At 41.8% G+C, this 13748-nt stretch overlaps 1 protein-coding gene across 2 annotated transcripts; it reads left to right on the plus strand.

Annotated features, from left to right (window-relative positions):
* The first annotated feature begins 5557 nt into the window (after window positions 1–5557).
* Window positions 5558–13456, plus strand: LOC115125329 (alpha-ketoglutarate-dependent dioxygenase alkB homolog 7, mitochondrial-like). 2 transcript variants are annotated; one of them, XM_029654835.2, is made up of 4 exons: window positions 5558–5977; window positions 10684–10857; window positions 11128–11252; window positions 12251–13456. In XM_029654835.2, the coding sequence occupies exons 1-4, from the start codon at window positions 5690–5692 to the stop codon at window positions 12309–12311; spliced, it is 648 nt and encodes a 215-aa protein (XP_029510695.1). In that variant the 5' UTR covers window positions 5558–5689; the 3' UTR covers window positions 12312–13456. The 2 variants fall into 2 exon arrangements, with proteins under 2 accessions (XP_029510695.1, XP_029510694.1); XM_029654834.2 differs by having other exon boundaries at window positions 5560–5977; window positions 12184–13456.
* Window positions 13457–13748: the final 292 nt, after the last annotated feature.

Below are 13748 nucleotides of genomic sequence, written 5' to 3' on the forward strand. Positions count from 1 at the left end.
CCCTGCCTCTCCCCTTCCTCTCTATTCCTCCCTCCCTCCATGTCTCTCTTTGTGTGTGTGTGTCTCTGAGCCATGATAGCCGTAGCATAGTGAGCAGACTGAGCTGGCCCATTGTAGCAGTGTAGCAGCAGCAGTAGCAGAGCTGTCTGGTACAACTGAGTATGTGGATTAGCAGTGCCTTAACTCAGCCAAACCACCACTCCTACTACTGGCCGACTTTCACAATTGGCAGTGACTACATTCATTACAGACGTGAGGCCTAATCGATAGGAAGAGCTAGTCAGTGTGGGCTATAGGCATTACACGGGTGCCACTCCAATTGAAAAGACAGTGTGTGTGTGTGTGTGTGTGTGTGTGTGTGTGTGTGTGGAAGGGAGTTCCATGCACTCATTGCTCTGTATAATACTGTAATTTTCCTTGAATTTGTTCTGGATCTAGGGACAGTGAAAGGACCCCTGGTGGCATGTCTGGTGGGGTAAGTGTGTGTGTCAGCGCAACTCTTAGCCAAGAGAGACTGGCATGGTATTAATATTAGCCATCTGACTATAATGAAGAGCAAGATGTGCCGCTCTGTTCTGGGCCAGCTGCAGCCTAACTAATCAAATCAAAGTTTATTTGTCACGTGCGCTTTATACAACAGGTGTAAACCCCTGCTCAGATGTTGCATGCATCAACCAATGCTTACATACAACGTCATCGCCCGTGTCATCGACTGATTGAATGCTAGAACATATGATGTGGTTAGCTGATAGGTAAAAACACCTATCCAGGCCTTATAAGATCTGGCACGAGTCAGCAACGCCTAGGCAGAGGAATGTGTCTGCTATGCCTGATGACGTTATGTCTCGACAACGAGAGGGAGGCCGAAACATTGACAGTACTATTCATAGACACTAAGTGGCAGTATAGTATCATAGTTCCTGCTTGCTTCAATGAGAACCTTTCCTTCTCTAGGCTCTGCTCTCTAGGCCCTTTACTCTTGTATATTTTTACCAATTGCCTGCCACTGGCATTAAACAAAGCATGTGTGTCCATGTATGTTGATGAGTGTTAGAGGAATTTAATTCCTATATGTTTATTAACCAATTCAATTAATCACCCTGCCCATTCCTAAGAATTTGTAAGATACTTAGTTGCATAAAATCAAATCAAATCAAATTTTATTTGTCACATACACATGGTTAGCAGATGTTAGTGCGAGTGTAGCGAAATGCTTGTGCTTCTAGTTCCAACATTGCAGTAATAACCAACAAGTAATCTAACTAACAATTCCAAAACTACTGTCTTATACACAGTGTAAGGGGATAAAGAATATGTACATAAGGATATATGAATGAGTGATGGTACAGGGCAGCATACAGTAGATGGTATCGAGTACAGTATATACATATGAGATGAGTATGTAGACAAAGTAAACAAAGTGGCATAGTTAAAGTGGCTAGTGATACATGTATTACATAAGGATGCAGTCGATGATATAGAGTACAGTATATACGTATGCATATGAGCTGAATAATGTAGGGTAAGTAACATTATATAAGGTAGCATTGTTTAAAGTGGCTAGTGATATATTTACATCATTTCCCATCAATTCCCATTATTAAAGTGGCTGGAGTTGGGTCAGTGTCAATGTCAGTGTGTTGGCAGCAGCCACTCAATGTTAGTGGTGGCTGTTTAACAGTCTGATGGCCTTGAGATAGAAGCTGTTTTTCAGTCTCTCGGTCCCAGCTTTGATGCACCTGTACTGACCTCGCCTTCTGGATGATAGCGGGGTGAACAGGCAGTGGCTCGGGTGGTTGATGTCCTTGATGATCTTTATGGCCTTCCTGTAACATCGGGTGGTGTAGGTGTCCTGGAGGGCAGGTAGTTTGCCACCGGTGATGCGTTGTGCAGACCTCACTACCCTCTGGAGAGCCTTACGGTTGAGGGCGGAGCAGTTGCCGTAACAGGCGGTGATACAGCCCGCCAGGATGCTCTCGATTGTGCATCTGTAGAAGTTTGTGAGTGCTTTTGGTGACAAGCCGAATTTCTTCAGCCTCCTGAGGTTGAAGAGGCGCTGCTGCGCCTTCTTCACGACGCTGTCTGTGTGAGTGGACCAATTCAGTTTGTCTGTGATGTGTATGCCGAGGAACTTAAAACTTGCTACCCTCTCCACTACTGTTCCATCGATGTGGATAGGGGGGTGTTCCCTCTGCTGTTTCCTGAAGTCCACAATCATCTCCTTAGTTTTGTTGACGTTGAGTGTGAGGTTATTTTCCTGACACCACACTCCGAGGGCCCTCACCTCCTCCCTGTAGGCCGTCTCGTCGTTGTTGGTAATCAAGCCTACCACTGTTGTGTCGTCCGCAAACTTGATGATTGAGTTGGAGGCGTGCGTGGCCACGCAGTCGTGGGTGAACAGGGAGTACAGGAGAGGGCTCAGAACGCACCCTTGTGGGGCCCCCGTGTTGAGGATCAGCGGGGAGGAGATGTTGTTGCCTACCCTCACCACCTGGGGGCGGCCCGTCAGGAAGTACAGTACCCAGTTGCACAGGGCGGGGTCGAGACCCAGGGTCTCGAGCTTGATGACGAGCTTGGAGGGTACTATGGTGTTGAATGCCTAGCTGTAGTCGATGAACAGCATTCTCACATAGGTATTCCTCTTGTCCAGATGGGTTAGGGCAGTGTGCAGTGTGGTTGAGATTGCATCGTCTGTGGACCTATTTGGGCGGTAAGCAAATTGGAGTGGGTCTAGGTTTTCAGGTAGGGTGGAGGTGATATGGTCCTTGACTAGTCTCTCAAAGCACTTCATGATGACGGAAGTGAGTGCTACGGGGCGGTAGTCGTTTAGCTCAGTTACCTTAGCTTTCTTGGGAACAGGAACAATGGTGGCCCTCTTGAAGCATGTGGGAACAGCAGACTGGTATAGGGATTGATTGAATATGTCCGTAAACACACCGGCCAGCTGGTCTGCGCATGCTCTGAGGGCGCGGCTGGGGATGCCGTCTGGGCCTGCAGCCTTGCGAGGGTTAACACGTTTAAATGTCTTATTCACCTCGGTTGCAGTGAAGGAGAGGCCGCATGTTTTCGTTGCAGGCCGTGTCAGTGGCACTGTATTGTCCTCAAAGCGGGCAAAAAAATCACCAGTCTCAAAATCAATCAATAGCGATTATTCTCGAGAGTACTGAACATGGTACAATTTACAACAGATTATAAACAAAAAATGACGTCATAGGTTTTAAACTATCCCTCCTCCACTCCGATACAATGGCAGTATAGTTCACAAACCTTCCCACATCGTCCACCACCGGTTTAGATCATTTACGACCAGCCCAAGGTCTCCCTGTGTAGATAAGCATTCTAGCCAGTCTGACGAAAAGTTCATTTGTTTCTACCAAGGAACAGACAGTCTTTGCTCGAATTCTTGATTATAATTACACACATTATATTCAGTACTAGGATTATAATGAGATTCAAACATCCATACAGTAACATAATAGTATTCTGTTTAGTCATAGTCCTGACTGGGGGGCACACAATGCAAATAGTCCGGGTAAACATTGGTTACCTGTTCAGGAGTCTTATGACTTAGGAGTCTTATAAACTGAGAAGCCTTTTTGTCATAGACTTGGCACTCCGGTACCACTAGGTCTTTCTTTGCAGCACTGGACAATAAATCAAATCAAATCATCAAATCACATTTTATTGGTCACATACACATGGTTAGCAGATGTTATTGAGAGTGAAGCAATATCGAACATGTAATCTAACAATTCCACAACAACTACCTAATACACACACATTTAAGTAAAGGAATGGAATAAGAATATATACATATACATGTATGGTTGAGCAAAGACAGAGCGGCATAGGTAAGATGCAATAGATGGTATAAAATACAGTATATACATATGAGATGAGTAATGCAAGATATGTAAACATTTTAAAGTGGCATTATTAAAATGACTAGTGATCCATTTATTAAAGTGGCCAATGATTTCAATAATGTATGTAGGCAGCAGCCTCTCTGTGTTAGTATGGTTGTTTAACAGTCTGATGGCCTTTAGATAGAAGCTGTTGTTCAGTCTCTCAGTCCCAGCTTTGATGCACCTGTGCTGACCTCGCCTTCTGGATGATAGCGGGGTGAACAGGCAGTGGCTCGGGTGGTTGTTGTCCTTGATGATCCTTTTGGCCTTCCTGTGACATCGGGTGGTGTAGGTGTCCAGGAGGGTGGGAAGTTGGCTTTGTGCAGACCGCACCAGCCTCTGTAGAGCCCTTTGGTTATGGGTGGTGCAGTTGCCGTACCAAGTGGTGATACAGCCCGACAAGATGCTCTCAGTTGTGCATCTGTAAAAGTTTGTGAGGGTTATAGGTGACAAGCCACATTTCTTCAGCCTCCTGAGGTTGAAGAGGCACTGCTGCGCCTACTTCACCACACTGTCTGTGTGGGTGGACCATTTCAGTTTGTCCTTGATGTGTACGCAAAGGAACTTAAAACTTTCCACCTTCTCCACTGCTGTCCCGTCTATGTGGATATGGGGGTCTGGCACCATTGTGGGGGTCTGGGGGTCTGACACCATTTCCAGGCATGGAAATTAATCATGAAAGTATTTTGTAAATTCCAAAAACAAATATTTTAATTTATAAAATACCTCTACATTAGATTTTTAAGCTCAAATAATGAACAAAACATTTTTTTTACAATAAAGTTTCCCTGCCAGACTTGGATTGTCCCGACATTCAAGAATCCTTGATTCACACGGTTGAAGGTCCTAGTCACTCAAAGTGGGAGGGTTGTAGTAAGCTGCATGACTGTCTTCAACAAAACCCTCCCTGATTAGGCTAGAATTGTGTCCTCTGCATCAACCATTAACTATTCATGGTTGGCTTTAGTTTGTTTGAGGCCCATCAGAGAACCTGTTTAACCTTTCTATTTCTTTTGTTGCATAAAAGGAGACTAGTTTACCTAGTCAATAATTGTCATGTGTTTGTACAGCAGCAATTAGTCAAAAAACTGTGTTCTTAAGTGTCCGCATACATGTACATGCCTATGCTGAGTTAACTTGGTAGAGTGTTAAACGCCACAACTCATATCAGTCCTCCACACCCATATCATCACCACCCCATTGTGCAAGATAGATGAAAGTAGTCCACAGAGAGGCTATGGTGGGGAAGTCAACAATGTAAGAGACGTTGGGACTTTATGAGCGTAGGTCATGCTTCACAAAGTTAGCACAACCCAGAGCCATATATAGATCTGGAAAGTAATTACTTATTTACATTGCCTCTAACTGTTTAGCTCTGGCATGACCTACAAAGATAGCATAGGTATAGCCTAGTGAGAAAAAGACACCTAAAAGACAATAAAAGTGCTCAGAGCATTAGGCCTAGTAAAGTACCGTTATTGAAAGACAATCTATTTGATTTAAAAATACTTTTACATTCCTTATTTACATAGCCGTTATGCATTTGACATGGATAACACAAAATCTTGTTGTAATTTCACTGAAAAGGTTAATAGCTTGTTATTTTAGGCCTAGGCAGGCTTTATTTATTTAATGAAGTGTGACGACAATACAACTCCCACAATGCAGTGCGTTTTCAAAATGTCGCCCTCCTTCGTGACTTGACTTCTGTGCCACCAGACAACAAAGCATAGCTTAATTTAGCAAATCTGACAGTCTAAATAAATAATTTTATTTACTGAAGCATGAGACTTCTGATTACAGTTGCCAGACGTATTCATAAACGGCCTCTGTACACTCCCACATCATGTCTAAGTTCGGCAGCGAGTTGCTCCGGGGCTGCTACGAACAGCGGCCTGCAGTTCAGAGATGACCAACTGGTCTGCGGTTCGACCGGGGAGTTGGTCCAGAGGCTTCGCGGTCAGGTGGAGGTGAGGATGGAATTCATAAGTGAGGAAGAGGAGGGTGCTCTCATGAAAGAACTCGAGCCTGGGCTGAGAAAGAAACGATACGAGTTCGACCACTGGGACGATGTAAGTTGTAAAAGACCTTGCTTGTTGACTACAAAGAAGTGCCCAGCTCACACTCACGTTAGCTAGATAAAGCTGCTGCAGGTCCTCAGCTCCAGCCGACACTCAGAGGGGCTGCTACAGTAACAGCTCTTTTGATTAGTTTCCCTATTGGCATCATGCAAATGTTTTGTAGTTTTATATTTCACCTATAAACATGCAGCAATAACATACATATCCATACTATACTAGATGCAGTAAAGTTTCATATTTGAATTGTTAGGTTATTAATTATCGTCATCATACATTACAAGGTGAATAGATCTTATTTTAGATTGATCAGTCAGTTCCCGGTTTCCCAATAGCAATGCAATTTAGGCTTATGCGTGTTTTAACGATACATCTTTTCCCAAAACACCACGCAGAAGAACGTTTGCCAAGTGCATCGTTGGATCGTTTGTTGATACTGATATGTTTGAGATAAAAAAAAGCTAGTGGTGCTCTCGCACAATACTGATTAGCTCCAGATAAATAATATCACCTACGCCTATATGGCTGCAAATATTGATGCTGCTTATTCTAATACCCAATATTTATGCACTAAATCACAGATTTGGCACATCATTGCACATGTTACACATCATGAAATACACTGAACAAAAATATAAACCCAACATGTAAAGTGTTGGTCCCATGTTTCATGAGCTGAAATAAAAATTCCCAGAAATGTTCCATACGCACAAAAAGCTTATTTCTCAAAATGTTTGTGCACAAATTTGTTTACATCACTGTTAGTGAGCATTTCTTATTTGCCAAGATAATCTATTCACCTGACAGTTGTGGCATATCAAGATGCTGATTAAACAGCATGGCCATTACATAGGTGCACTTTGTGCTGGGGACAATAAAGGGCTACTATAAAATGTGTAGTTTTGTCACACAACACAATGCCACAGGCATCTCAAGTTTTGATTGGGAGTGTAATTGGCATGCTGACTGCAGGAATGTCCACCAGAGCTGTTGCCAAATAATTTAATGCTCATTTCTCTACCATAAGCTGCCTCCAACATTGTTAATCTTTGAAGTTGTTGCATGCTGCGTTTTATATTTTTGTTCAGTATATATTGAGGCAAATATAACAGACAGTGTAGCCTATAATTAGCAAAATAGAACTCAATTTACTGAAAATAAAATAGATTTCAACATGAATAAAATATATAACCCTATGTCAGTGGTGGTCGATGCCTCATTAAGATGAGGGAGGATTATTATTTTATGATGAGCATCACCTTATTTCTATTACAGCATATTAGATGACTGTCATTCATATTCCATTCACCCAGCTCAATATAACATTGATAGGTTTAGGCTACTACATGATACTACTACATGATTTTCCCTATACCCATCATGAGGTTGCTACAATCGAGCCTATGAATGAAAGTTTAAAACATAGGTGCACAGCTCAAGATACATTTTAGTAGTCAAGGTGACAGACAATGACACATTCAATACTGCCTTGCACACTCTTGCCTGCATCTAGCTGATCTAGGGTGTAATCATTAGTTCAACAGTTGGAAACAAGTGTTTCTATTGGACAAATTCAGGTATGTTCATCCCTGTTCCATTTGCTTCCATTTAAGAAATGTGTTTTAATGAATACACCCCTGATCACAGTTCACTTTGATCGCAGCCACATACAAACAGTGTGATCACTTTGCTCGTTGTATAATTCCTTCTCACTTCTAGGATAGGAATACCTAGGATAGGATAAAGTAATCCCTCTCACCCCCCCTCCCCCTGAAAAGATTTAGATGCACTACTGTTCCACTGGAGGTCATAAGGTGAATGCACCAATTTGTAAGTCGCTCTGGATAAGAGCGTCTGCTAAATGACTTAAATGTAAATGTAAATGTTCTGCACTCTCTCCTCCTCTCACCTTTTCCCTTGTGGACTTCAGTGCACAACAAATCAGCTGTCTGACCAGGCAAAAAAACTTAAAGCCAAACCTTCATATCATAACTGCTAACCACTACACATCATTGTCACCATATTAGCTAACGTCATAGTCAACATAGCTACGAGAACTAACGTGTTAGTAAACCCATTACAATCATGCAGTACAGTCACAAGCCGTTTAGCAGTTACACTGGTGGGCCCCGGTGTCAATAAATTAATCAAACTAAAAGCTTACCTTAACTTCGAGGAGTTCCAGTGTTGAATAGCCATAGCCAGCTATCTAACATAGCATCCCTCTCTGTCTGAGCCGGGTGTTTTGAGTAGGCTAAACTAGCTAGCAAAGTGAAAGTGAAAGTGGAAAAAAATACAAAGGATAGCTATCTCTCTCTCTTGCTTCTCCTTCATTTTTAAACTCATGTATTTGTTCAAAACTGTTCAACTGTTGCTTTCTCTCTCTTTGAGTCAACTGCTCACCACATTTTATGTACTGCAGTGCTAGCTAGCTGGAGTTTATGCTTTCAGTACAAGATTCTCTGATCCTTTGATTGGGTGGACAACATGTCAGTTCATGCTGCAAGAGCTCTGATAGGTTGGGGGATGTCTCCTGGAAGTTGTCATAATTACTGTGTAAGTCTAAGGATGGGGGTGAGAACCACGAGCCTCCTAGGTTTTGTATTGGAAGTCAGTGTTCCCAGAGGAGGACGGAAGCTAGCTGTCTTTCCGCTACACCATAGTGCTATCCTACAGAGTGCTGTTGAGGACACTGTAGGCCTTCATTGCAAAACAGCGGGTTTTAATAAATTATTTGGTGACGTGGTTATATTTGGTATAGTTTTACCTAAAAAGGATAACTTTTTTAATGTTTCACTATTTGTATTTTTATGAAATTCACTGAGCAGGATGGTCCTCCTCTTCCTCCTCTGAGAAGCCTATGTAGCCTATGTCCTACTGTAGCCTATGTCCTACTGTAGCCAATGTCCTACTGTAGCCCATGTCCTACTGTAGCCCATGTCCTACTGTAGCCCATATCCTACTGTAGCCCATGTCCTACTGTAGCCAATGTCCTACTGTAGCCCATGTCCTACTGTAGCCCATGTCCTACTGTAGCCTATAGCCTACTGTAGAATATATCCTACTGTAGCCTATAGCCTACTGTAGCCCATGTCCTACTGTAGCCCATGTCCTACTGTAGCCCATGTCCTACTGTAGCCCATGTCCTACTGTAGCCCATATCCTACTGTAGCCCATGTCCTACTGTAGCCCATGTCCTACTGTAGCCCATGTCCTACTGTAGCCTATAGCCTACTGTAGAATATATCCTACTGTAGCCTATAGCCTACTGTAGCCCATGTCCTACTGTAGCCCATGTCCTACTGTAGCCCATGTCCTACTGTAGAATATATCCTACTGTAGCCTATAGCCTACTGTAGCCCATGTCCTACTGTAGCCCAAGTCCTACTGTAGCCCATATCCTACTGTAGCCCATATCCTACTGTAGCCTACGTCCTACTGCAGCCTACGTCCTACTGCAGCCTATGTCCTACTATAGCCTATGTCCTACTGTAGCCTATTAATGCAGTTGTTACTGTAATTTAATTATGCCAATGTGCTTTCATTAATTGAAAACCTTTAATCTATTTTATGAGAATTTGTAAGATTCTCGTTTGCATAAAATAATATTTTTAAATAATAGGTAACAGAAGTTATTCTCGGAGCGTGCTTCCACTTAACCACGAGCAACAGTTTATATACAAATCATGACGTCATTTCATTGCTTTAACAGAATCCCCTCCTCTCGACCGGGACAAAGTGAGGTGAAAAGTTCATTCTAACTTACTAACACACTCCCAGGTAACTTTTGACCCCTCAACATTATCAATCACCACTGAGCTGACAGTTCTAATTAACAGAAAACCTAGGAATGCACTCACTGTCTAACTCACTTATCTAAAAACCCCAGAGCTAAGTTTCTGTAGGTTCAATGTTAGGTTAACCACCTTATGTGTTTACACAGTCCACAACCCATTCATTTTTTCCTAGTTGGAATGGTGTTCATTAACTTTAATTACTCCTTGTCCGTGTCACACAATCCCTTCTTATGAACTCATATTGTTAATCAGATATAATAAAACAGAGTATAAGTTTACTTAGTTACAGTTCCATTTAAAATGATTTGTTCAGTCATTTAATCATAATTTTACTAACAGCAGTCATCTCAGTTTTTATTTTAAGCATCTTTTTAATCCTTTGCTTGTTTGAAACAACTGCAATGAAATTGGCAACTTTGTAATTGTAGTCAACTTCGTTCTGAAGTAATCAGCGTTCACAGCGAGACGGATAAACAGCTTGATTCTATGTTTGACACCAGAAGGGCAGAAAATCATCCAACGACACACTTAGCTGATCTACGAGTGGTCTGAGGCAGTCGGTAAATAACACACGTTTTCAATTGCAACTTTAGTGATGATGATTTTGGGGAACAGCTCTGAGATTTAATGATGCTCCTACAAAGGTTCTCGCGATGATCTTAGCCTTAAAATGCTTTTGGGAAACCAGGCCCAGAACAGTGTTTGTTGGCTAACGGGGATGGAAATTGGAAAATAAAATCTCTCTCTGATTATGTAAAATCCTTGAAATCAATGTAAATTATCCAAATAATTTCACTCCTGGAACCCCAATTCCACCCCTGTTGACAATGATCACTCCCTTGAGGCCCTTACCAACATTTCATTACATTTTTTCATTCATTCTTTCAACATTCTGCTCACCAGGCAATTCATGGTTACCGGGAGACAGAGCGTGCTCAGTGGGGCGCAGTGTGTGAGGGGGTGATGGATCGCCTCCGAGCTGTGGCTTTCTCTGAGGGCAGCCCTCTCCTAGGCCCTGTGCATGTCCTGGACCTGGACAAGGCTGGATACATCAAACCACACATCGACAGTGTCAAGGTAGGTAGACGGCTCTCATATTAACCTGAGATGAAAGGCGTGATAAATATGGAACATGGCGTTCTGTGTGCCAGAATTTTGCCCTAGGCACAAACTGGGCACAATTTGAATACTTTTTGGGCAAAAGTGTTCTTTTACAATGCAGTTTGAAACTCAGTCATTCTCTCATCCCCCCTAACCCCTGTTTTTTTGTATCTTCATCCTGCCTTTCTCTTTCACTGTCTCCCTGAACCTTTCTTTCCCTTCCTTCCTCTCCTCTCTCTCTGTCAGTTCTGTGGCAGCACTATAGCAGGGCTGAGTTTGTTGTCAGACAGTGTGATGCGCTTGGTGAGGGAGGATGAACCCGCTGAATATCTGAACTTGTTTCTGCCCCGTCGCTCTCTCTACATACTCAGGTAAGGACCCAATAAGACCTGCCATAGCAACATTCTGTCTTTCATTGTTTACAAACGACCACCTGCGCATACACTTTAATCAGAGTCTACCTGGTAGGCCTAAGGTAGGTTTGTACTACCCAAAACAATTCTATGGATTTATTTGACCGTGGAAAGAGCAACTGAGTAAATACCCTAATGAGAGTCTGCACTAAACAAACCCACAGTATCTCCTGTGGAGATCATGAAGTGGTTTACTTAAGTGTTCTATGTTACCTCCATGTTTGTACACTGACTGAACGCCTCCTATAGCCTATAACTATCCTTATGAGGGCCCAGAGGTCCGCCTGGTCCGATGACCTGGGGTCGTATGTATCCACTATGAAACATCTCAGAGTGGGAGTGCTAATCTAGGATCAGGTCCTCCCCTGTCCGTGTTGGGGTTCATTCCACAAATTAAATTCTACAGTATTTCAATTCCCTCTCCCTCTATATTCCATTAATTTCAAATGTCAGCTAAGTCTTTGACTTGAGATAATTAAATCCTTTATGACCATGTCACTGTTCAGACAGCCTAGCTATATTGGAAGTTTAAATTATATATATTTTTAAAAGCAGTCAATTTTTTTATACTAAATACATTAATTCCATTAACTCAGAATTGTACAAATATTGAATTCCAATTAAATTCCAAAGATTTTTTTTTTTCACAATTCCAATTTAATTCCATAACTTGAAGGTTGTTGACATTCGATTTGAATTCAACGTACAGTAAATTCTCCTCTTCATGAGTGAACACTGGTCCATGTATTCATATTCTTGTGATCTTAAAGGCTAAACTGATCCTAAATCGGCACTCATACTCTGAAACACTTGATATAACTCCTGGCATTTCACACATTGTGCTTGTGTGGTGAATGACTGATGACATTGTTTTCATGCATCCTTCCAGGGACCAGGCCAGATATAAGTTCACCCATGAGATCCTTAAAGATGATGAGTCTCTTTTCTCTGGACAGAGAGTTCCCCGCCATCGCCGCATCTCTGTCATCTGCCGGAACCTTCCTGTTTGAAGCATGAGAGCCAAGTGGAACACAACTGTGACAGTATCACTGGTAATAGCCAGAGCTCGGTATTTTAAATGTCAAGAACGTCACTATGTTAAAATTTGATGTACATGCTTTCTCACTGTGCGAGAGACTATGTTGGGAAAGATGATTTAGATGTTTCCCTTATCAGTTTTCATTGGAGCACTTCATAATAAACTACCTGTACAGGATTTGATTCTGAATTAGATGTTGGGAAGGCATTCAGGTATGATGCATTTCAAAGGGTCATAATGCATTACAAGACTTGTCATAAGTATCTATGACCTTCTTATACTAATTATCATTATATAATGAATCTGAGTTATTAGCCTTTTCAAAAATGCCATGTAGATAGGCAAGTTGATAATTTGTAGGAGAAGCAGTTGAAGGAGAACCTGCATTTTCTGGTGAGCTTCACTACCCAACTATCCAAGATCTCTATTAGGTAATTATCAAGTGTGTTGAATTCTTAGAGCTAAATGGATACTTCAAATAGTTATAGCCCTATATTCGACACCACTTCTAGAAGGCTACAATGCGGAGCCTGGAAATAACTGGTGCCATTTTTTAAAGAATACTTGTTAACGACAACTCCAGTTACTGAAGGCGTATCTATAATCTGTAACTCTTTGTCCGTCCATCTGAATTGTTTAATGTGTGGATATCTGTGTAGAAAACGTCTGAGCCTAAATCTTCTCCAAACCGGCACCTATAACCAGAGGAGTCATGCCCATAGGGGGCACAAGGGCACGTGCCCCCTCAGATTTGTCCTGTTAAAAAAAATATATATAATAATTAAATGAATGACTAAACTTAATTTTCAGCCCACATTTTGTCATAATTGTTTATTTAAAAAAAAAGATATGTCAGTGGTATTTAGTATTTTATTAGGATCTCCATTAGCTACTGCTAAAGCACCAGCTACTCTTACTGGGGTCCACAAAAACATTATGTAATACATCACAAGGATAGAACTACAATACATGCATTTAAAATAATACACACATGATTCATACTGAATGCAAGTGCAATACACAAAAATGGAAATGAAATAACAAGGAGGTTCCCCTGACGTGAATATATCAACCTTGTTTTGCTAAATTCCCCTGATGTGAATAAAGCTACTTTGTTTCTACAGTTACAATCCGTAATGTGTATCCTGCCGTAAAGTAGACTTTTTACAGTTACCACGTGCCATGGGTTTCATTTGGTAAAATGCAACATTCATGAACATTAAATTTCCAGGCTTTGAATCTTGAGCCTTGTTACCTAGTCTATCGACCTTAATGTGTTGGCTGAGATATAGTTTAACATGTTAGTCTACCACCTGTGACGGGTTAGCTGAGGTATAGTGTTTTAGTGTGCCACCCATGAAGGGTTATCTGAGGTAATGTGTAATGGGTTGCGGTGTACCACTCATAAGGGTTAT

This window comes from Oncorhynchus nerka, linkage group LG26, assembly GCF_034236695.1.
Source record: "Oncorhynchus nerka isolate Pitt River linkage group LG26, Oner_Uvic_2.0, whole genome shotgun sequence".
NCBI classification, from domain to species: domain Eukaryota; kingdom Metazoa; phylum Chordata; class Actinopteri; order Salmoniformes; family Salmonidae; genus Oncorhynchus; species Oncorhynchus nerka.